General features: G+C 41.1%; 1 protein-coding gene across 1 annotated transcript; it reads right to left on the bottom strand.

Annotated features, from left to right (window-relative positions):
- Nucleotides 1–22,068: 22,068 nt before the first annotated feature.
- Nucleotides 22,069–24,045, bottom strand: lratd2a (LRAT domain containing 2a). Its single transcript, XM_076879338.1, has one exon. It carries the CDS (start codon nt 23,572–23,574, stop codon nt 22,750–22,752), a length of 825 nt encoding a protein of 274 aa, XP_076735453.1. The 5' UTR covers nt 23,575–24,045; the 3' UTR covers nt 22,069–22,749.
- Nucleotides 24,046–26,155: the final 2,110 nt, after the last annotated feature.

Genomic DNA, 26,155 nt, shown 5'->3' with positions numbered 1-26,155 from the left:
GGCTGCATAAGGCCCTGACATGAATACCAATTCAAACCTGTGGGATGAATGAAAACAAAGCTAAATGTCAGATGACCATCAAATCTGGAGAAGCTTGAGAGATCATCAAAGAAGAATAGACGGGGATCAGGAGACGTGTGTAAACGACTTGCATCAATAAATCTACCATGCCTAGAAAAGCTGAGCTAAAAATTCATTTGTCATATCCTTTTTGCGTTATTATGGCAAACAATTGCTTTTTCAATCAGCAGACACATAGCATTTATCATTTACTTGGATATCAATCAAATATTTACTCTCCTTTAGCTTTTTGTGTTTACCAAACCATGCACAACAATGCAGAAAATCTCTCTTCAGATGCTTCGCCAGCTTGTGGCCAGCTGTCTGCCTGTCGTTTGGTGCCAAACAGGTAAGGAACTGCAGGTTTTTAACACTTTTTTTGACTTTTTCACTGAAAACACGCTTCTTGCTGCGTATAAAAGCCGCAAGAGTCATGAAGGAAGTTGAACTGAGACTTGAGCAACTAAGAATGAAACTTGCAACACTTGAATTTACTGTGCAGAAATGTGGGGCATAAAATCGACCCTTAAAAACAATAATAATAATAAAAAAAACAGTCAGCCATACAAGGATTGTGAAATTAAAAAAGGAGTGATATTTTGTTACACCATGAGTAGCTTTAGGGTTATTAAGCAGGAACTGAAAGCTTGTTGTATAGCAGTTGTAGGCTTTAGTGGTGTGTGAGTGGTGAAGATTACGTTTTTGAGCAGTATGTTAAATGTGAAAAACTGTGGAAAGCTGCATGATAACAGAGTTGTATTAAAAAAAAAGAAGGCATGCACTTTTTACTTCTAATGTTATTATTAATTTAACAAAAATGCAGAAGTGTGTAGCAGTAAGTGCACCTCGTGATTCAGCAGCTTGCAAAACCACCATTAGCAGCAATAACTTTAAGTAATCCTTTTCTGAATAACTTTATCAGTCTTTCAGAACATTGTGAAGAAATTCCTTCAAGCTCAGCTTTCTTAAGGTCCCGCTACAGCATTTCAATCAGGTTGAGGTCTGGACTTTGACTGGCTCGTTGCAATATTTTGAATCTTTTGTTTTTCAGTCATTCTGTAGTACGTTTTCTGCTGCGCTTGGGATTGTTTTTCTGTTTGGGCCAAGCTTTAGCTGTCAAAGAGATGTTATACAGAGGAGTTCTCTCAGTGATTCTAAGACTCTCAGGCCCTGCGTTTACACAGCAAGCCCAAGTATGCTGTGTTTAATTTTCACTAAACGTGGTGCTGTACATTATTACCAGACATATCCACTTTGGTCTTTCTGGCCTAAGGACATTATTCCAGAAGTCATGTGGTTTGTTCTGATGCTGTTCTGCCATTTTCTTCTGAAGACGCTGTCTCTTGGCAACCCTTCAGTCCTTTTTGCAGTTTCTCTGATGCACAGTCTGACTTTAGGGTAAATTTCCTGGGGCATTCAGTCCTGGAAAGAATGGAAACTATTTTCAGTGTTTTCCAATTGCGAATAATCGTTCTCACTGCAGAGTAATGGACTTCTAATTGTTTGGAAAAGGCAATATAACCCTTCCCAAACTTGATAGGCAGCAGCAATTACTTCATTTTACTAAAATCACTGCTGATGTCTTTCCTCCTTGGCATTGTGTTAACACACATTTGAATGCTCCAAACCAGCAAACTGGCAAAACTTCAAGATCCAAGTCTTGCCACTTGGCAGCCATCATGGCAACGCTAATGTTTTTTTGGCTGAACCCCCCCCCCCCCTTTTTTTTTTTGTTGACTTTTCTCAGCATCATTAAGTATATTGGTTTGCCAACAGCACAAACAGGCCCAACAATACCGTAGCATGGGCATGCACTGCAGTAATGATTTGGTATGCCTGCCAGCACACAGCTGAAAGTGTTATCAGCCTCAAAGGTTCAATGCGCTTCATGTTTCCAGGTTTCAGTGTTGATGGGTAGAGCGGGGCAGGTGCTATCAAAAGCATTTAGGAATTCTCCTTTATTTTTCTGCTTGGCATTCTTTGAGTGCCACGGCTCTCTCATATAATTTGCCTGATGGGAATTTATTGGAAGGTTAAAATACACACATTTCTTGACCTTTATTCAGGATTGTCCTTTAATCCAGTAGTTGTTCCATAATCAGTGGGTGGATAGCTTGGAGAAAGTGAAAACATTTAATTGAGTAATAATATTATTCACATTCTGTGATTAGTTCCATTGCCGGGGGAGACTGCAGGCCACATACGGTGCCTGAACTGTGCCAAAAAAGGGGGGAGAAGGAGAAGGGATTAACCAATCCACATACTTGCTCGATGGCCTACATCTCCGTTTCTCCATTTATTCTGAGCTCCTCATCGGTGAGCCAGGGGGCTATGAACGGGGGAGCAGTACGCGAGGTAATCTTTCACTCCTTTGCATAGCACAAAGACTTAGCTGGAGATAAGCTGCACGCCACAGCATGAAAATAATATGAAACACTGCGTGCTTGACAAAAAAGTTTGAGAGATTTTAGAAGATGTAGAAGAGCTTATACACATTCAGGTATGCAGGATCGAACATAAAGAGAAAATATGTATGCATACATTACTTTTAAATGTAGCAGCACTACGACTTAGGCTGTAAAATAAAAGCTTAGGGTAAATTCAGCGTTGGAACATGTGGGTGGTACATGGTTGATGGGATCCTGTGGTTCATTTACTCACTTCTTTTTGCACATAACAGGTAGCTGCTACATTCATGAATCAGCAGGTGATGGATGGAGAGGCACTTTAAAGCACTCAAAGGCTGGAGGAATGATGGACACATGAAGAGAAAAGCGAGACAGGAGTCGAGAGGAAGACGGCAGAGCGTTAGGAGGGAGACAAAGGGAAGGAATGGAGCGGCGGGATGTGAGAGAAAATAAAGCAAGACTGAAGATGGAAAAGGAGAGGGAGAATAATAGAACAGCAAGAAGTCAAGAAGGGGTGTTGCAGCAAGCTGGGAGCGCAGTTTGCATGGCTCCACTCTATGGGGGACTTTAATTACTTTTCAGCGTCACTGCTTCTCCTGGTCATGAGCTACATGCTCCGATCACCAGCCTCTGATTATCAAGCCTTTGTGAGGGCCTCCACCCGCTGTCAGGCTGTAATTACGTTTGCGCTGGAGAGCGTCTCAGCATGTCAGAAAGCTTACAAAGCCATTATCCAAGTGCTCTCTTTTTCTGCAGGCGTGAACTCCTCTGTGCCGAGGAACTCAAAGGTGAAGGCCTTTACATACATCGAGTGTGTTAAATGTTATTTGCAGATTTTTCTTTTTTTTTAAGGGGAATTACTTCAGTTTCCATTTGTTAGCACAGTGTTGAGGTTAAAGAAAGTACGTTTTCAAGGCTAACTTTGAAAGAGTAGAGTAAAAATGAGATGATTCATAATGAGACTGCATCGTTGTGAAACTCTTAACTATGCTCAGTCACTCTTCTAAAAAAGGGAATTGCTGCCTCACACAACCACCTTTCTTCACTGTGTAGTTTAAAAAATGCCTTAAATATAAGCATAAAGTCATTTCAAACACACCTGTCCCCGTGGTCACGATGTGTGGATCCATTTGCAGAAGGCCTAGATCGGTCCAACACACTACACTGTGATTCACCAACTTTCCTCTCTTATCACCATTTACACATTTTTTAACTTTATTTTTATTTGCGCTCTTAGACTTTTCTCATTTCTGTCCTCATTCAAGCATGCTGTTTTTCATCCTCCAGCTATACTCAATGAAGTGTAACACCTACTGCACTTAGTAGTGTCTTTAGAGTTTGAAAAAAGCTATTTTCATTTTGTTGCACCTCTGCAATGCATTTAAAAAAGTCAGCCTTCCTCTACTCCAGGATCATCTGAAACATAAAGTGAGAATTCAGGAAGCGTTTTATGTTTCAATCAGTGAGTTAATGGCATTGTTTTGTTATGTGGCATACCCCAAGTATCAGCAGCAGGTCCTATTTAATTTGCTGTGAAAAGGCATCTAATGCACTGTGATATATTTTAGAACATGCATCTGTAATCTACACTGAAAACGCACAACTATGTTTCTCCTTAAACTGGGGCAGCACATAAACCTCTCTTTTCTTCTCTTTCGTGACCTCATTACTCAAATTGGGGTGTAACCACAGACTGTATATAAAAGATGGATGGGCTTCGGGCCACATCACCTCTTGCTTTGTGGACTCCTCAAACTGAAGTCTCAATGGTAGCGTTAAGGCCACCTAGATATTGACTTTTTGTAGCCAAATTTTGCCATATTTGAATGTGAAAGTGTTACGTTGAGGTACGGTGAAAAACAAAGCACACGCCTCTTCAGGTCTAAGGTTTTTATATATCAGGACATAATAAAACAATGCATAGCAGGCCTGAAAATTGGGTAAATGCAACCTCAGATAAACAGCAGCATGACATATTATACCATGAAATCATTTTTTAAACAGCAATTAAGGTAAAACGCAGGGGAAGTAACAGCCAGGTGCTGAAACTCAAACCCACTTGGTTAATACATCATCACCAAGTGTGAGCACTTCTATAAAAACAGAAGTTTTGATCATTTGTTGGCCCGGAGCATTCAGGCATGTTAACACAAAGCCAATGAGAAAAGTCATCCACAGTGATCTTAGAGAATCATCTGGGAAAAAGGTCAGTTTAAATTCACTGTGTATCCCTGTCATTTAAACAAACACCATCCAGATGTATGAATATAAAAAACTAAATCCACCCACACACATCCATTTTCTTGACTGATTATGCAATGCAGAGTCATGGGGGTGGCACTGGAGCTGCTCCAGTGGTCACTGGGCTAGTGCTGTGGTAGACCCTGGACAGGTCACCACTCTACAGTAGACATAATATACTCCAATATAAGTTAGAGGTCCTAACTTATTTTGTACCAAGCTGCCTTGAAATGCTATGAAGTTGGGCGAATTCACATGCAAGTCTACTGAGTCTGACTCACTTAAGTAGCGACTGGAGGAACTGCAGGAGGTTTCATTTTTCAACCTAAGAGGTTGATACTTGACTGTAACCCATGGGCCTTCTTCTAATTTCCGACAAAGAGATAAACCTTGCTCGACACCTCACAAGTGTGCTGTTACCTGCACTTGTCTGAAGGGCACACCTCTCAGCCATGTCATAAATCTGCACAGGGTCTCTGAGCCCCGTCCTTACCTTACAGTCCAGGGTCTGCATGCAGAGGAAAATTAAAAGTGCCGGACACTGCGGTCCATCCCACCAGAGTCAAAACGTTTAAGCTTGTTGCTCTTCTCAAGATTAGACAGATATGCATTATTTAAAGTAAAGTTATATCACGTGACTCACTGAACTTACTGTGAAAGGAAAGCACAATGCCACAGTTCACTTTTAATACTTTTATGCCAGTTGTATTCACTTGAGGTCAGATTAAACCAGTTCAGAAACTGATAGACAAATGATGACAACATCTACATTTAATTCTAAAGGCCGAAAGCCCTTCCTATGTGACAAAGTTGTGACATACCTTTAATTAAACAAGTTATGACACTGGCATGGTTTAGGACAGCGTGTCTTTTAAGGTCAGTCACTGGCACATTATAAATCCCAAATGCCAGTCTCTTTACAGGAGATTTAATGTGGAGAAATGAACTTAAGTCTCACAGCGGACCTTGAGGTAATTTTACCACTGAGCACACACTGCTGTGAGGATTAAAAGGTGCAGGTCTGAGAGCCATACAAGCTAGGCTGTATGCGGAGAACAAAACCTGGCAACCCAGACAAAAATTGTGTCAGTGTTCAAGACGAAACAAAACAATGCAGTAAAACAGCCCACGTCACAAAACTGCAAAACACATTATGACCCTAGAGAATTATTTTAAATAAAATATTTATTTGACGCGTTAGAAATGTCACAGTTGTAGTTACGGCATCCTGCGATGGGGATTACAGCACAGGGTGGGTTCACATTGTTAAGCTGCACATTTTTTATGGATTACATGTGGAAAAAGAAATTAAAGAATTTCTGCAGCAGGTGCAGAGAGGAAATAAGTATCTTAAGGCTCTGTGTCAATACAGCAGGAAGAGGCGCTTTGTTTCCGCAATTGCATATTTGAACAGCGATTCACTAAAACAGACCAGTCTGTAACACATTACATGATGATATTCATCTGAGATTATGTCTACCTAATTTTAATACCTCCTAAGGGCTTGATGATTTTTATTAGGTCCTGACACCTTAGAATTGATAACACGTTGGATACTGACAGAACCTTACTCAGACATTAGACATGGATCTATGCTCTCGCACAGCACACTGACATTAAACTTCTCACATTTGCTTCTTGCCTTATGGTTGGTGAGCTGTATTATCTGCACTTAACAGTTTTTAACCCAGTAACATGTGCGGTGCCTCACCGACAAAGCTTAGTCTGCTTTGCTGACTCACTGTTTTGTTCAAAACGAGCATACAAAATAATACAAATAAGGAAATGACGAAAAACTTCTCTTGTTACCTAGCGTTTCACCATCACTGTCATATTAGACCAAGACCATAATCTAAAAGTTCCTAAAATGCTTAGTAAAAATTAAATAAAGAGGTAGTAGGGGTTACAATTTTCTCTCATTTTGAACCAAGAGATAAAGTAACTGTCTTCGTTAATGCCAGTGTCATCGCCAAGTTTCAGCTCACCACTTATCAAATCTCCTTTGGCCAGTAGTCCAACTTTCAGCTGAGTGTCACCGTCTTCTAAAATATCCTGCTAATCGTGAAGGAAACAGACAAAGGGGGCAGGAACATAGCTTCCTTGGCACAGTTAACACAGGAGATTTAGAAGGAAGACGGTTAACTAGCTCCCTGATTTCCACTACTTGGCTCAGCTGTCTGTTCGTAAAGCCTGACTGGAACTACTGCTTATGTGAAGCTCTGTATCCTGGCAACCATAGAAATGGCCAGGAGATGTGATTGGGACTTATCTCTGGCCTGAAGCTAAAACATCTCCGGGGGTGATTTCTAAGGCACAAATATGTCACATTTCAAACCACCTCTTCGGTCAAACACTTCCATTGTTAAGAGCAGTAAAACTCCAGGCCTGGAGTTCCTTTAAATACGCTTCATTACACCCACAATTTACATAGATAGTAATATCTTCTCTGGGTGGCAGATATACTAAAGACTCCTCGTATGAACTGTTTTCTGGTTTGTTTTTTCTTTTTCCATCAAGAGCGAAGTGTTTCAGCCACCTTTGGTTGCTCTCATGCGTGATAGTGGCCACGTGCCTCTTTGTCGCGTTCAGCTTGTGTGCTTGCGTCTCAGCAAAGGCAACCATCAGAGGAGGCTGCGCTCCCCGACCAAACCTCCCTGACACATGGCAAGATTTTTGTCAAGCTTCTCTTATAAGGCGGCAATGCTACCAATTACCTTCGTCCAGCCAGCCAGCCAGCCAGCCATCTCGACAGTCTGACAGATGACTTTGACCTCAGCAAACACAGAAGGCTTCTTGTGGTTGACACATGCAGAGGTTGATGGGTTGCAGAGCGGTTATGGAGGACGTGAAACTTATTCTCACACCGAATCCAGTACAGTACAAGCCTCCAGGCAGGCAGGCAAGGACAGGTGACTTACCTTGATGCCGGTTCCGTTCGACCCCCTAGAACAAATGCACCCCCTATGTAGTCTTTTCACAAACACGCACAAATACACACACAGTGACATATTCCATCTAATGATAGGGTTCATAACCTTCTTCCTGCTGAGACTTGAGAGCTCAGCCATACTGTTACAGAGCCGTGAGCCATGAAGTCTCCTGTGGGAACAAGTGTTGAATGTGACGACTGCCTCGAGGTAGAAATGTCAATGTGAGGGCAATATTAACAAAGTTCATTCATAGAGCTACCCTTAGCAAAAACACACTGCAAACCACCTCACATAAAGCTGAAATAAAAATCAAATTGCATCAATAAAATGCTCAACACCAACAAAGAAAACAATAGCAGGACGTTTCCTTCTGACGGACCCAAATCCTGACTCCAAACATTGTTATTAACACTTCCTCCCATGGCACATGCTGTTAAAACACCCTCGTGTTAATCAGAATAAGGCTCTCCAGCGTTACGCTCCCCATGCAAAGACTTTATCCTTTGTTTTTTGTTGCTGATGTTATTATCATAATCAACCCTCTTGCAGCAGTGGAATTTCGTCTCCTTTGGCTGACCCACCACCGGGCAGAGTGATGAAAATGCACCTCATGAGGGTGAGCTCATTATTCTGAGCTTTAACCACATTGTGAATACAAAAACAGAGTGAACTTACCTGGGTAGGAAACATCATGCTCAATAAAAAACAAAAGAGAATTATTTATGAAGAGGAGGGGTGGTTTGGTTTTGTTCTAGCTCTTTCCAGTTAATGACTATGTGTTCACTGCCACACTTCTTAAAATCTGTATCAGACTGGATGCTTAAACATCTAAAATTAGCTAAATATTTTCCTTCAGCAATTAGCAGGATTACTATGTGTTAAATATTTGGCTCTAATTTTCTTTTTTTCTTGAGCTGCACAGATTAATAAAGAAAACAATGAAGTCATCGCTCACTAACATTTTACAATGATTGTCTTTAAATACTTCTCACTTGAAGTTGTAGCTCATAAAATATTTTCATAAAATATGTTATATCAGCAGGGACCTGTGGATATCAATTAAAGCCTGATGCTCACTAGTGTTCTCCATCATGCCGGCCTTGGGTTAGTATTGTGTTTCAAGGTTAGAATTTGAAAGTGGCTCTTGCATTTGCCTGGCAACACCTGCAGCACAGGAGGTGGACCACATGGTGAGTACCTGACACACACCTTTTCACTAATATGCTTCAGGAGGCAGAGCAGGTCAGCCATAAATTGGAAGGTCAGCGGTTCAATTCTGCCTCCTCCAGTCAGCATCTCAACGTGTTTTGGGGCAAAATACTGGAGTCCGAAAAGGGATTAAAGTGGTCAAAGAGATACAAAAGCATGCTGTAAATTTTCATTTACCATCTCTTGACTCAGTTTAGATTAGGTTAGGGAAAGTATATACATATTATATTTTGGTGTTTTCCCTGCCGTAGGTTATCGTAAACCTCATGTTTTTAGTTTTTGTGTGCACATTGCTCTCACAGAGCTAGCCGCCATATTTAACGTGATACAACCTCCTCTGAAACTGGATTAAAAGAAAGCACTGCACCAAAAGCAAAAGTCTCCTTCTGCTTTGCCTATAGTTTTTCATGTTTGTCTACAAATACTTGCTAATTACTGGCCAAGCGGTGGCACAACTTGCGACGCAAACAGGAAATGAAGAGAGTTCACTTTCAAAGTTAAAGTTGTGTCTCAGAACTGCAGCCAACGTGTTTCGAAAAGTGAAGCTTTTGTTTTGAAAGCAAATCCCACTTTAACCCTTCAGAGCCAGGCGTATCGTACATGATACATGTTTTTGTGAGTTTTTGAGACGTCTACATCATCGGCGTGACTTTTTTACCCTCAAAAAAATGATATAAATTGCATTTTTAATGACTAAATTGCAAAAATATGGCAAATATTTTTGGCAAACTCTGCCTCCTGACATCTGACCCACGTTAAACTCATGGACTGAACATACACACACCCACAATGGACAACTGTACCCTCAAACACAATAATAACATGGACTGAACCACCACTCACAACCACTAGCACTTTATATAGCCTCTGTAGAAACTATCTACACCCTCACTTATCTTAACTGCACTAATGTATAGCTCTGTGTAAATAATCATTCTGTACATTCGATAATCTTTAATCCTACAACTGTTTACAACTTGCATAGTTCCCATTTCTGTATAGCTGTATATCCCAGATTCTGTAAAGTTATTTATTTCATATTCTGTATAGTTTTTCATATTTATATCCTGTTCATATCCTGTACATAGCTTGTACTCACTACAGCCTGTACATACTTATAGTTATAGAATATTCACAACATACTTCATACCGTGTACATTATAACATACCATAATAGACCCATTTCTGTAATATACTCACATATCTATATTATTGCTAATATATATTGTAATATATCTATATCACTAAAGCACTTCTGGATGGATGCAAACTGCATTTCGTTGCCCTGTACCTGTGCATGTGCAATGACAATAAAGTTGAATTCTATTCTATTCTATTCTATTCTAAATGTAGAAAATGTGATACAAATTAAAACTCATATATGCAGATTAAAATTTGATATATTTTTTATATATTTTGTCTAAAGGTTCAACAAACACTCCATTGTCAAAAAAAATGGCAGTCATGTTAATGACATATGGTTTGTGGTCATGTGTCCGCAAAACGTCAGTAGTGTTGCATTTCTGTATGCAGCAATAAACCGTTTTCACTTGAGCTCATTCAAGCTCATTCAAGCAAATTCAACATACCAGGATATTTTTGCTTTGCCTGCAATCCAGCTGAGCTGTTACACAAAGGCAGTTATTATCTCAATAAGTGATACAAAGGTTTTCCAACATAACACTAAGTGTGTTCACATGAAAGGGGTCACATTGGTCCATATGGCTAATCACAAAGTTGTACAGACCCACTGGCAACAGAAAAGCTGATTTTGTAATAATAAAACTGTTTTACTAGGAAAACATGAAGAGGGTTAAACAGAAAACCCAGACTGAATGCAACACAGCTGCTGCAGACACATCAGTATAAATATGATCACCCTATAAAAAAAACACTGAATTATTTAAAAATTGCTTGCAGCCTGGAAAAAGCAGGAACAAAGTTGCTTATAATAATTTACATTTGGCACCAAATTATGCTGTTTAGTGGAAGACATAAACTTTAGACCCTCTAAAACTTTAGCTCATCCTATTTCCATGTATTGAGGTCTAGAGATCTTCCAGGAGAGCTGACACTCTGCTCAAGAGTATTGATTAGTTGGTGATTGGTTTCATACATGTTGAGCTCTAAACTTGAATATAGTCTGTTCTAATGAAAGGATTTTACCTTATAATATAAAGTGCCTTCAAGTGATTGTTGTTGTGGCACAATATAAATAAATTGAACTGAACTGAATTGTTAAATGTTTAACATAAGTTACAGTGATGATGTATCTCAGTTAGAATCCAACCACCTTCGTAATACTGTAAAGTGTAGAAGTGAATTCATATGTCATTTGATAAATAGAGATGTGTTATGATGTAATAATATGTACATTTCTATTTATATTTACATCAGGGGTCTCCAACTCCAGGCCTCGACGATCACACCTGATCCAAAGTAAAAAAAAATGGTTCTAGAGACCCAGAATGTAACAACGGACAATAACACAAACTGAACTGTAGTGATTCTTAAAGCCCTTTGATAGAGTTATTATCAACAATAATCTTGATTCAGAGAGCTGATGTAGCTCTGTGGTTTTCAAACAAGAACAACAACTAATTTTGAAGCAACTTTTATAACAGCAGAGGTCAGCTGTGGGTTTGACAGCCTGTTGTTAAAAAAAAAAAAATTCAACATTCAAAACATATTAGTAGGTTATGGCCTGGAAATGGAATACGTACAATTATTTAGATTTACATGATTTGCCACCTGCCAGTTATCCAGATTGTTTTTGCTGATGGAGATAAAACTGAAAGCACCCTTCTTTAGTATTTAGAGAATCTGACCAGCTCTTATTACGGTCGCTTCACTCAGTTAGGAAGCTTTCTAAACAAATCTGACGACACTAACACAGCCTTACTCCAGTCGTGTTATTCACCTGTTTGCAGATGAAACTAATTAGTTGTGAGCTGTTCCAACAGGTGTTTATTATTTATTTTTATTCATTTATTTGCCCTTGTTGTGCTTTTCTGAAATCTTTAGTTGGAGTTAAAATCCATATAAACATATTTCAGTTGTTGTCCTTTAATAATTCATTTTTCTTTCCTTTTTTTTCATACCACTGTATCCTGTATTTATTTCCACTTTACATGCTGTCACAAGATTGTAATTTGAAGTATATAAATAAAGTAATAAATATATCCACCTGAAGTAAAATTACTTTCCAAAGTGACATTTCTGAAAAGAGTGACGCAGAATTAGAGCCATGATAAAGGTCAGAGTTCACCCTCACATGTTGGGGAGGTGACTCAGCCAGCTGTTATCCTTGCATTTGACACTCTTGGCATCTGGAAGCCACAAATTTATGCAAATGAGCAGCAATTAGTTTGTGGATGCTCATTTGGCCTAACGTACTCCCCAGACACGACTAGAGATCAAAGACGAGATAGCCGAGGGGTTTCCAGGATAGGCTAAAATTTCATGAATACTGATATGTCATGTAACATCCTGGCTGACCTCCCTGCAGTCAGAATTCTGCAGAATTATGTACCATACCAGAGGAGTCAATTTTCTCTTTTGGCAAAGCTGTTAGTGACAGCACCTCAACCGCGTGTGGAATCATTAGCAGAGGAAGCTCACCATACTGACACTATCTGAACAAATAGCCTCTCAGAAGAGACAGGTAAGCCAAAGCCTCAGACCCTGTGGAGAGAAATGTGAGTGGCTACCTCCTGAATACTGATTAAGTCACAGGGGAGGGCATCCAAGTCCCAGCTGAATATCAACGATAAAATTAAAATGTCCCTACTTTCTTCAGTTTTCTCCTCGGTTTCCCTGAACCCCTGCCCTCAGCTGTTGAAGTGAAAAATGAACAACAACCTAAGATCAGATTCTGAGAGTGATCAATTGCTATTCCGCTCCCATTTCACAATGAAAATGATAATGACACGCACTTGGAGCAACACCTTGGTCCCCAGATCTCCAGACAGATGGCATGTGGCAGTTAGAGCATGTCCTCAGCTGCGTGCAGCTGCCCAGCAGAGAGAGGCTGTCGCTCAACCATCTACTCGTCCCCTACACTCCGTCGGCCATCAAAATTATATGACCAATATGCTCCCTTTCAGCGGAGGCTCAGGAGAACATGCCATTATGGCCCGTTTACATGATGTGCTCCATCCAATATAACAGAAAGTGTGAATGTTTTGAGTTTATTTAGGCCATAAACCTTAAAAAAAACACCAGATCGAAGTGGAACAGACTCATTAAGAGCGTGTATTTTCCTTCATATTCATAATTTAATCCTTTCATGCAAACTTGCATCTCTGAGAAGGGCCGAAAATCAGCTGATGGAACCGAAAAGATTGAGCAAAGTCGGAAAATTACTTTTTTTTTTCTTTTTGCTTGAAAATAAGTGCAAGCAGATGACAGTCAAGACGCCCATACATTCATAATTAATGTGAAAATTGGCATTTTGGTGCAGTGCAATTTTCTGTGCTTTCAAGAGCATCGCACTTTGAACAAGTAATTACTCAGCCAGCTTCGTGAAAGTTGCTGTTAATTTGTTTGTTGAGCGAAAGCTGCAGACACACGAGGAGGAGAGACAGAATTCAAACCAGTTTTGGAGTACCGCTTTACTGCCTTCTTGTGCTTTAAACAGCCTCTCAAGACTTTAAAACAGACTAATTATTTTAGACAGTGGCACTCCTGTGGCCTGGAGGGATCCAGCCCGATGCGGTCTTCATGGAGACTGTCACATAATGAGGGCGCAAATGTCGGGATGCAGGCAGGGGAGCAGACCTGTTAGACACATGCACACCGATGGCAACACAATCTTTTCAGTGTTTGCAGAGCATTTCATGATAACACCTAATCTTTGATTCTATGTAACGTGCTCATCTTTGTTTAGCATTTGTTGAAAATGCATTAGACCCTTACATTAGTTTATCTAATGTTGTGTTTCTCTTGTTTTGCTGGTGCTGGCGGAGCGTCTGTCAACTGCTGAAGTTTCATCATTTCATGGTGTGATGACAGGAAATATTTACTCTGAATTTGAGTTGTTATTTCAGTTTGATTCATTTGATTTGAGTTATTTTGGATGGTGTGACAGCTCAGACAGGCTCCATCCCTCCAACAACCCTGAGCTGGGTGGTTGGATGATGTTAAGTTCAAGCAAGTGTTAAATAAAATGCTTTGTTTCTGCATAGTTAGTTATTTTGTCTGTTTGCTGGTCCCGTGTTCCAGTTCCTCTTTGTGCTCTGTTTGTTTATTCCATTTTCTGGCACTTTAATTTGGTCTTGTTTAAAGATTTGCTGTGTTGCGTTTGTGCATTACTTTATCATCCAGCGTGATGCAGCTTCTGTTTATTTCACGTCTTATAATCTGCCATTTTTGTACAGTGCCTGTCTTCCTCGCGCCTGATCAGCACACATTCCATGTTCGTATTAGATCTTTGATAAATATAGTCCACTCTCTGGGCTGTTTAAAGCAATGTGGAGTTTGAATCTTCTCTTCATGCTTCCTCCAGTTTCTTTCCACATGCATGCATGTTAGCTGTTTGGTTATCTGCCTTGTTAGCCCTGTGATGGATCAATGATCTGCCCCGTGTCCACTGGGATAGGCTCCAGTACCCACTACTCCCACAGCCCCATTTGGATAGTTGGAAAAAGCAAGACGGAAAATGAATACATGTTTAACTATGAAAAAAAAAACTGCTAGCTAATGGCAGAATTATTTTTAATGACTTGATTTTTCTAGTTAATGGATACTGAATGGTGACAACAGCAACTGCAAAGCAGTTCAACCTTAAATATGGAACTAGTGCCAGATTAAATAAAGTTAGCATCCAGATGTTTAGATATGCCTTCTAATTAAACTTTGTCATCATTCGTAGATGAAATAAAAGCATAAAGTATTCATTTGTGTAATTTGTTGAGGTATGTTTGTTCCTCCCTTTGAAAGCTGCCTGTATATGCAGCTGTTTAAACAGATAAAGGAGCAATAAAGAAGAAATGTTAGGCTACCACGTCCTTTGACTCACAGAGCCCGCCCTTGTGTCCTCCAATTTAGCGGCTTAATGGTGCGTTAACACCACAGAGAAAGGACTGTTTGGTTACAGTGTGCAAATTTGCGTTTGGATTTCCAAACCTCACATCTCACAGTGAAGTGACTTTGAGAACAAAGTATTGTTCTGCAAGGTGAGCTAGTCTTCTGGTGTACAGTAAACTGTAGTGAGACACGACATGCGACACGTCAGGCTGTTAAACACCACGGATCGTTTTACTCAAAGGAGTCAAGCTTTAACGAACCTGTTCGCCGAAAGCTTTCTGTGAACAAGAGTTTAATAATTGTGTTTACTTAGCTGATGCAAATTGTCCTGGCTCCAGTTGGGGGACATTAAAAACAACACAATTAATTTGACTTCAGTACCCCCAGTAAACACAAGGCCCTCTCCTCCCAAAATGACCAGTTCAAAGAGCCACTGCCAGCAAGCGTTGCCATGGGAAAGACCAGTATAACGGCGGCTATAAACAAAGCACACACAGACAATGAAGCCACCTGTCTCTTCTGCATCTTAGCCCGCTCGGCTGAGCCTCTCATGTGTGGATCTCAAGCAAAAGACTTCCGCTTCAGGCAACGCTTTGGGAGAAATGCTCTGGTAGCCTTCCCGGTAAAGGGATGCGTGCAAACTTAGTGAGATAAGCACAAAGTGAGTCCAACAAAGCGTATTCTGTCATGCCATGATTGCAAGACTTTCAATTTTAAACAGAACAATTCTTGGAATGAAATCATGATCCATGAAAAATACAGAACTCTGTGTAGTTTTGCTGCTTCTACGTGACTTTCTTGGTCTCATCCGACCATAAACTGTCTAGATAACAGACGCTGTCATTGTTATGTCATGTGCTGATTAGTTTGCTTAGCCCTCTAGAAGTCTCACGACTCAGCAGTAATCTTGAAAGGCCAGTAGGAAATTATTGTGGCTGGGTGGTTAAGGCTAGAAAAGTTAGCTGACTTTAGCAGTTACACTTGCTGTTGTGAAAATTTCCCATAAATTCCACTTTAAGGTGATGTGAGAGCCAGCCTCTGTTTTATGCCCCCTGTCAGTCATTGCAGACAGGCAGCTGTCTGCTAATTAGTCTGGCCATGCCCTAAATAATGCATAATTTGCAATTAAGTTCTGGAAAAATGGACCTAAATGTTTTTTATACCATTCTATAAGCATATTTCTTTCTTCTTTGCTGTGAAAATTGGTATTTTAACAACTGGAAAGAGCCCCATCCCATGGCAGACTGAGTCTACTCTGCCTCTCGCCACGCGACAGAAACAGTCCAACAGATCTTTTGGGAAAACAAGAAAAACCACATGATAGTGGTTCAAAGACAGCCTAGCAATGGGCAGGCACAAAACAGGAGACTTCAAATCTGATTGGCTAACGGGAACAGGTATAACAGTTTAAACACAGGTGATACTAATAAGTGCAGGGCAGATGTTTAAAAGCAGACAGGTGGACAGGAATAAGGAACAAATTAAAACAGGAAAGTAAGCAAAAAGTATCCTAAAACCCTTTCAAAATAAAATATATCAAATATCGCTGATAAATAGGAACGCATCAGGCTAGACAACACAACAAGTCAAACCACTGATGCTCACCCTGCTTTCTTCTACATTTATGCTACTGTCACTCTCTATGTTAGCTTTTGCTATTATCCACTAATTGCTGCTCCATATTGGCTGCTCTTCAGCAAAGGTCACACAGTCTTGCTTTCAAATGAACGTTGGATCCATCTCAGAATGACCGCCTCATAAAATCCTCATTATTCAACACACCAGTAATCAGTCATTGTGATTTGCTGCATTGCGTTCTAGTTGATTTTACCCTGATTAGTCATTTCTCATTTCGGCCGTCTTTCAACTATGACATCACGGTGTAATCCTTGTCCTGGAGGCACTGGGAAATTTTCCTGGAATGACTCAAAAGACACAGAGAGTGGTGGCTGCGTTGCACCCGTGGCTGTGTTATTCACTATCAAAAAAAGGCAGGCGTAATGAACAAAAGCCTTTCCCAGCATCCCCTCCCGTTTGTCTAGACAGGTCACGCCACAAAAACAACAGGGCTCGAATATTAAAACGTTCACATTCCTTTAGTGCTCACAAACGTTTTAATCAACTTTTTGGGGGGTAAATGAAACCGTGGCGGCCCTCAGTGTGGGGGCAGTTTGTTGATCTTTTTAGTTTATTTTCTCATTTCTAGTAAAAGCTGTGTGTTCGTGCGCCCTTGTAAATCTGTATGTTGCTGTCCTGAAGTGGATTAAACAAGGTTGTTTATTTGAGGGCACTGATCTGCAGATATTTTCACTGCTGTAAAAAGATACATTTTAATGGAATCAAGTGGACTTGTTACTTTTTTGTTGCTTGATAAGAACAAAAAAACACAGGAATTCAAAAAGCTATTATGTGCTGTAGATGATAATTTTGTTATTGTACTCTAGTGTTATCATCATAGAAGTAGTTGAGCGTCACTTTCTTATAAAGACTTGGATGAAAAGATTCTTACTTATGCTACATTAAGCTACATTAAAAAAAGACACGGGGGTGTGGATGGGGGGTTAGATTGGTTCTTCCCAGACCCCAGATGTCAGTCTACTCCTTTAAATGAGATGTTTTGCCTGAAAACAGTGAGCGTAATGAATATTTGCCCTCGGGCCTTTGGTTATAGACTTTAAAGGAGTACATTGCAGTGCCTCATAATCCAAAACCAAGGACAATGATCTTACCAGCCATAACATTAAACAAGTGCTGCGAGTGTCTAACATCGCCATAAAAGTAACGAGCAGCAGTTGCATTGCAAAATGAGATATTTTTTGTGGGAAATGTGAAATATTTTACGATGAGCATTTTACTGATAGATGCTTTTTCAGTATCCAGGTGGTAATTCATGCTTTCCGAAGCATATATGTTGTTGCACAGTGGTCATCCTTGAGTTCAAAGCTTTCTTGGTCTATTTATGAGGAAAATAATCTTGTTAGTAACTCTTTAAGTGTCTTTAAATCAAAGTTAACCATCCCCTGTGACTCATGCAAAGCAACTCTAAAAGAGTTCAAGAATAACATATGGAGCTGGGAATAAGTATAAGATTTGTCTTTTGGGCTGTTAACGTGTTTATGTGAGTTCAACTAATCTCGACAACTCATCAGCATCCTGTGGAAACAAAGCCTACACAGCAGTGGAAGCAGGCAGAGCTGCTAGCGCTGACAGTTCTAATTGGGTTGCCTTGGCAATATCCGAACTTTCACATCCCATCAGGTGAAAGGACGGAGGAGACCGTTAACTCTGGATGACTTCTGCCTCCCAGTAAGAGCAGTCAGACTGTCCTTTCATCTACCATAAAAAGAAGAAGCCAGATGAAAATAACGCACACTTGGTGATAAAAGTAAAGGTTCCACATTGGCTACCAGGAACATCACAGGAACACCGGAGTAACTAGTTTACAATATACTGGCTCACATGTTGCTTAAGAACAGAATTTTTTGAAAATGGAATCTTTATATAACTTTTTGACAATTTTTTTATTAATTAGATATTCATTTGCATATCTGAGTTTGTGTTCTGCTATTTATTTAGGTTTTTCAGGATTTTTCGTGTCCACAGTGAGGCCACAATCTAGGAATTTTCTCCTTTTCAGGGGTCACGAGCTAAAAACCTCAGCCGACTCTAAACGAACCATCTTCAAACCTCAGTGAGGAAACAAGCTAAAAGTACAGATAGATAAAAACAGGGTCTCAACTGTCTCTCAGTCATTTTTGAGTTCATGCCCTGTAATATTGACCTAATCTGTCTGCAGTGCCACTCACATGGAGGCTGTTCCATCATTTTCACATGAGAGGATATTAGCTCTTTGCAGCCACGGCAGTAACATCTGCGCAGATGCACTCCTGTCTTTTTAAACGACTCCTGGCTCACTACAAAAGTGTCTAATATACTCTGGAAAGACTGAGCTCAACAAGACTCCAAGGATGGTTTACCGTGTCATAATTTGATTAGAGTGCTGCAAAGAATGTGAAAGCAACCTCTGGGAAAAGGAAACACAAAGTAGCTTTAAGAGCCCAGATATCTCTCACAGTGGTGAACCACGTGAACCAAACTATTTTAGCATGTTAGTTCCTCTGATAGGTTTGACAGGATGTCACATTTAAGTACAAGTTAAAAACATCAGAAAGCCGTGGTTTCAGTTTTACTGTATACTTGACATGTCAATGCAACCTGCAGTCATTTTGCATTTCAGTTGAAATAAATGAAATTGTGAAGGACATGAGGTGTAGGTATTTGTTAGAAGTCCCCCAGTATTCTTAATTTTTGTGGGTGAAGTAAAAATCTATTTATGCGACGCCTTTCTTTTTAGTGCTCAGATTGCAACCTATATATAAGACACTCTGATGAATATTTGCCTTGCAGCAACATCTGAGTTCTTTCACGAATAATAAACTGCACAAATAAATTAATATGTTCAAAATAGTTTGGAGTAATTGTTTGTTATGCACGGGCTTCAAGAGAACACTGCACAATGCAGACTACTAAAATTCTAACTACTTACGCTTATCACTGCCATCAGTGAGGAACAATGTGCAGTCTTTCTGCCGATGTAAAGCTGTATCATCCCACTGGGGCCTTTAAAAACTCAATAACCATGTTCCATCGTGTTCTTAAGAGCTTCAGTGGAAACGGTTTACTGTCTGGAACACTGCAAAACTGAAAAGTGGGTTTATATGCAAAAACCAATGCAGCTTTTTGTATGATGGTCCTTTTGCCACCTGCTATTTGTTTGGAGTGCTAGTTAAATAGCAAAGTGGACAGATGGTCTAAAAAACACTGTAAACACTCGTTGTAGTTTGAGGAGGAGGGATTCTTCATTCTGTGAGAAGTTTTTCATCCAAACTTTCCTCCAGTTTGTTCACTGGGCCAAATCTTCACCTTATGACCTGTTGCTTCTGGCTGAATACAGTGCATATCTCACTTCTGCAAGCAGGAACACAGGCATGACGTTAGGGTCCCCAGAACAAATATTGCTTAAGGCGCTTTTTGTTAATTATTAATTCTGATCTACTTCCGGCTCCCTTTCTCTGGCTCCTGGAATCATCTCAGATTGTGGCTCTGTGTTTTTTCAGAGTTCATTAATGCAGGCATTTTACTTTCTGATAGTCTAAACCAGGAGAGAGCAGATTATCCAAGCAGCTTAGGTTACTATGGTGACAGCTCTAATAAAGGTGAGCCCAGATGAAATGCAAAGCTACCTCATAATAACCGGTAAATCATGCACATTTCCACTAAAGAGCACAGATTTCAGCTTGTGCCTTTAAAACCGTGTGGTCAAATCAAAGTTGGAACTTCATGTTGTACTGAATGCCACTTTAAACCAGCAATTTGACCTATAAACCCATCAGGGAACTGTTTCCCAAAATCACAAATCAAGTAGGCAGTACATTTGTTTTCCCCTTCGACTTCTATATAGCTGGGTTTATTTTTACAGTCAGACCATAGACCATCAGTGTAAAAGATGAACATAGCATCCAGGTCTGAAAAATGAAGCCAAAAGTGCCAAAAACCTTCATCAATTTTAGTCAACAGGGATGTTTCATCTGTTTTTTTGTTTGTTTTTTTAAAAAACTTCTGTTCCTGTAGGAAAACGTTGTCCGGCTGAGCCCTCCTGCAATTGAGTCACTCATTTTGAGACATACAAAATAGAACTTTGAGTCCATTAATGGGTTGCAAGATATGTTTTTTACTGGCCAAAACCCAACCTGGTCACTGGTGGTGTGACAGTGATATTGGACAAAAAGGCCTGGCTTACAGTCTCTGGTCTAATTCATCCCAAAGGTGTTCTGTGGGGTTGAGGTCAGGACTCTGTGCAGGCCAGACAGGTTCTTCTATATCAAATTCAATCATCCATGTCTTTATGGACATTGCTTTGTGCACTGGGGTACAGTTATGCTGGAACAGGAACCCCACACCAACAGGATGCCCCCTCCACCAAACTTTACACTTGGCAGAATGCCATCAGACAAATATCGTTCTCATGGCAACTGTCAAACTCAGACTCGTCCATCAGATTGCCAGGAGGAGAAGCATGATTCATCACTCCAGAGAACACGTCTCCACCGCTCTAGAGTCCAGTAGCAATGTGCTTTATACCACTGCACTGGCTTTGCGTCACGCTTGGTAACGTAAGGCTTGGATGCAGCGGCTCGGTCATAAGAACACATTCCATGAAGCTCTCTACACACTGTTGTTGAGCTAATCTGAAAACCACATGGATTTTGGAGGCCTGTAGTAAATGATTCTGCAGAAGGTTGGTGACCTCTGCCCGCTATGCACCTTAGCATCCACTGACCCCAGTCTGTAATTTTACATTAACTACCACTTGTGGCTGAGTTGCTGTCGTTTCCAATCGCTTCGCCTTTGTTGTAATACCACTTATTGTAGTAGCAAGTGTGTAGTTAAAACTGCACTTGTTGCACAGGTGGTATCCTGTTATATTTTTGTCATGCAGCACTAATAAAAGTAATCAACTTCATTTTAAACATATATTTCCACTCTGTGTGCTAGATCACTAGATTGATGTGGCTTTAGTTTCCTGTATTTTTTGCAGCAGTGTTGCATTCCCCTTTTTATGTGATCACAGCGTCACAGCCTGAAACCGAAAGCCTAACTTAAGAGAGAAAGTTAAGAACCACAGATTTTGTCAAACCAGCTAAGGTAAAGAAAGCCTGGCTGTGTACAACTTCCTTTATCTTATACCTCTGGTGATTCTGAGAACAAGAAGAGAGGATTAGCCAGAATATGCTCATTGGTTAATGACTTGTAATTGACAAGTGATTAGCCAGTAAGTGTTCATACTCAGACCTGTCCCTCGCTCTTAACATCAACCTTCAGAACACAAAAGGTGTTGATGACAAAACTCTTCTCCAATGCTTCACAGCAGGACCTCATTAACCAGTGAAGTCCTTCTGGGGTATGTGCATCCATGTTTGATTTTTAATACTGTCTATGAGCCAGAGTAATCACCCCCTGCTGGCCTTTTTTTTTTTTTTAAAAAACCCACAAGTTTCAGGCACTTCTACGTGGACTTTACTTTTGAGACCCAGCATCTACATCCATCTTTTATGGACAGTCAACAATTAAGAAAATGTATCATATGCAATGATGCACTGAATCCATATTGTGTTTTTCTTACTCTAATAATCAAACATAAGAGCACAGACAACAAGACTCATTTCAAAAAGAGACAAAGATTCATGGTTTACTTAAACTTCAGGTACAGATAACAAAGACAAGCTCCACAACATTTTCTTCAGATGTGCTGGAGTGAGGATTACCCTTAAGGGCAAAACGAACACTGCTTGTATTCAGCGAGCAGCTCTGACACTGCTGTCTGGGTGAAATGAGATGAAGTTGAACCACACAAGGATCGAGTAACAAGACACGCTATAAATAGAGAAAAAAAAATCTGCTCTACTTACAGAGTCATGACAGTTTAAGTCAGATGTGTAAAGCTTTTTATAAAACTATACATTCTGTGATTGGAGAGGCTTTTGGGAGGGGATGAAAATCAGGCTATTCAATTTATCTTAGATAGCTGAATTCATGTTTGCTAAGGCCATATGGCAACAGAGGATGTTGAAGATTGTGGCGTTAAGGCAGTAGCGTCGATGTAACTAATAAAAACATGATGGACCAAAAATCCACAGCTGGACTGACAATATTCAGGTAGGAATTATGACATCTGTGCTTAACAGAAAACAAAGATATGGATGTTTGCTACAGGCTGGAGGAGGACAGTGTAACAGATTGTGTTCGGTAAAGGCTACTCTACACTTAAGTTGCAACGCAATTAGCCTATTTTGAAGAGCACGAAAAAGCGGACATCATTCAGCTCCCGGCTCGCTTTTGATCTCCTCCATCCTGCTGTAATGAGCGGCCAGCTCCCGAAGCACGGCTGTCCTGCCCAGGTGATCGTTCCTCCTCTTCTCCATGATCATGTCCTCCAAACTCTGAAACTCCAGCACGTGCGGCTGTTTGCCCGTCATGAATATTTTCAACCTGTAGGGCTGCTTGCCTATGCGTATCTCCCCACCCATTTTGAACTCCCTCTTGCCGAACCTGCACCAGGCTGCAAAACACTCAGAGTTTCTCCAGCTCAGCTCCCGGTCCTTTAATCCCACCTGCTCCATCGCGTTCTGCACCACCATGTCCTGACCCAGAGCTTTGAATTTGTACAGCTCGTTAACAATCCGACACCTCCTCCCTTGACTCGCATCGGTCAGAAAGCGGTTCTTTACCTCGGCTCTGTGCAGGTGCACCACCTGGAAGTCTCCCACATACACCGCCCAGTGCGGGTACTGACCCGTAGCCACAAACTCCACCAGATCACCTGGTTTGCATTTGTTTAGCAGATTCTCTGGGGAGTAAACTTCCAGGTTCACCGACTTTGCGCTCTTCTCGTAAATGCATTCGTCTCTGTTGTAGACGGCGCATTCCACCTCGTCGCGCTGGTCGTACTGTTTCTCTTCCTGATTCGGGTCTTTATCGGAGCCGTCTACCGCGCAGCCGTCCTCCAGCTCGTCGTCGTCGTTGGAAAATATGTAAGAGACGCCGATCCGCGGACCGTCCTCGGCGTCCACGCCGTTGGGGTCCACTGTGGGAACTTCTGCGTAACTTAAATGCGACAGCCTGTCCATCTGGTTCCCCATGCCGCTGCTCACCTGGTAGCAGCTTGTGTAATGTGATCTGATGCCGAAGGCTGTTACCGGTCGCCAAACATCCCAACCATCTGCCACAAAAAGGCTAAAAAAACTTCCTTCGCCCTGCCCTCAGACAGGGTTTTGTCCAAATTACGCATAAGAGTAACTCCGTTTACCGAATGCGCCGATAACCACTCGGTGCCCCATCAACAAGTGGAGTTGGGAGGAAAAGACAAACTGCTTACAGATTCGGCGAGGACAAATATCCCTCAGGTGTAGCCTCACCTCCTGTTTCCCTGCGTAAAGTTACGTCCGCCCTCTGTCGGAAAAGAAACGATGAAAGCAAAATCCTCCACAGACACAACGACAGAGCGACGTGTTTGCCTACATACGCAGATATAAGCAGCTCAGGAACTGAGCAGCGTGCCACACCGGGTGACTCGGCATCAGCAGGGACTCTCTCCAGCTACACGCAGCGCCGCTTTTAAAGCGGAAGTGCGCGTAATTTTCTCCACCGCATCTTTAATATCCGCTCCTGCTCTCTAATGAGCCGTTTCGTTCACTCGGATTCTCAGTTCATGCTCAGACTGACTCATTAAACTGTAAAACAATATACACAAACATTTTATTGTGTTAGTTGTTTGCAGTCATATGGATCTACTTTGAGTCTGTTGGTTATTTTAATTGTAAATATAGTTTTGGAACTGAGGATATATGTATATTTGTGAGAACAAACAGACTAATTTTATGATTACTTTTTAGTGCTCTGGTAATTACTGCAGGCACACTGTCATGGTCTTAACATGTATGTAAGTGTTTGTGATGTTCTTTGATTTGTGGTGTGTATTGGAAAGAAAATCAGTTAGTCAATCAAACTAGATCCTGGAATGATGAATCTATAGATAAGTGACTGATGCCTTGGTACAAATTACCACTGTCCTATAAGGGGACAGTGGAGTGGGGTGTGGGGGCGGGGTTCTAACATCTGGAGATATTTTTACAGTTTTGACCACCTCTCTGTCCTTGAATGAGCTGAAGCTGCCAAGTACTTTGCCTGCTATCTCCTGGAGGGACCATAATATTTCCATTATGTTTGTACTGGCTCGTAGAATGCCTGGAGGTGCTCGGTTATGGACTATTTTCTCACCACTGTATCCCTCCGTCAAAGGGAATATGCTCCCCGAAATGGCACACACTGCTACTGCTGCTGCAGCAACCTCTGTGTGACAACACCTGTATGTGAAACGGCTTGAGGAACAGGACAGGTGCTGAGGGCTCCGAGCAAACTTGCAGTTTAAAGGAAACAAATGTTACATTATGAAGACAAGAGAGAGAGAGACAAACTTTGCAGGGTGAATGACCCTGAGTGTGACCTCAGTATAGTTTCAGTGTCATTCTGTCCTTGGTGAAATGCAGAATCACCTATTACAGATTTCTGCAGTTTAAGCAGGTAGAAAGGTCTCATTTAAGAACTCAACAGATTAGGAAGGAGACCTTTTGGCAGCACTCCTCCAGACTATCAGGTTAATTAAGAGACTGACCTGTGGTAGAGCTGCAGAGGATCACATTAAGTTATTTCCCCATAACCCCCGAGTAGTCCAGGATGAATGTTTTTCCAGGTTAGTAAGACTGTGGCAGGGTCACAAAGTGCATCTGTAATGCAGATTTCCAGGTCACAACAGTGCCACTGAGCGTTAGCACTCCAGATATGGATACAGCACTGTATGTAACTGTAATTCCACTTTTAGAGTTACATCAGCACATTTTTTCCTAGTTGAACGAATGTAATTAATCTAATCAGGCACAAGAGTTTGTAGACTTGTGACATTTGTGGCCCCCAGATGCTCTACTGGAGTATGAGGGTGTGCATGTGTGTCATTGTTTGACCCGATACTGATGCAGCTTCATTCAAAGATCATCTACTTCTGATTTCTCTTGAAATGACATAAAAATGACAAAGCAGCAGACTGTGTGTAAGAGGCTGGTGTAATTTCACCATTCACAAGCGTTTCATCCACTTCGGCTCAAGTTTGTGCTCATTGTGTGAATAAGCACAATTTTTTTCTGGGCTTTTGTGTGCGGCTGTGTGCGCGCGTGTTTTACTTTCCTCTTATTTCACTCTGATGCCCTGCAGCAGCCTCAGTCTGACGCTGCATATGATAGGAGTCAAAAATAACATGCAGAATGAATTCAGCAGATGTATTACACCTTTAGAGGATGAGGTTTTATATCAACGCAGGCTGAAGGTGTTGGGAAAGAAATAGACTGTTAGAGTGGTGACATGCAGCCTATTTGACCGCTTCTTGGTGCTTCTTATCCTCCGGTGGCATGACCCAGTTTACGCCCCCGGTGCCCCCTGGTAACACTCTGTAATTTGTGGTGCTGGGAAATTACTGGAGCAGGGAGGCCTGGGAGACACACTCAATTAGACAGGGTTCCACCTGTCCGATGGGGACACAGCCAGCCTCAGACTGACACCTTAATCTCCCCCCACCCCCCATCCCAAAATTGCAGGCTTTTCATAGCTTTTTCAAAGGCTGCACAAGCAGGTATTCAACAATGCGTTTTTCAGCTCAGTGTCCGTTAAAAT

The sequence above is a fragment of the Maylandia zebra genome, linkage group LG22, assembly GCF_041146795.1.
Source record: "Maylandia zebra isolate NMK-2024a linkage group LG22, Mzebra_GT3a, whole genome shotgun sequence".
NCBI lineage: Eukaryota > Metazoa > Chordata > Actinopteri > Cichliformes > Cichlidae > Maylandia > Maylandia zebra.
This window is presented reverse-complemented; position numbering and strand designations above follow the sequence as displayed.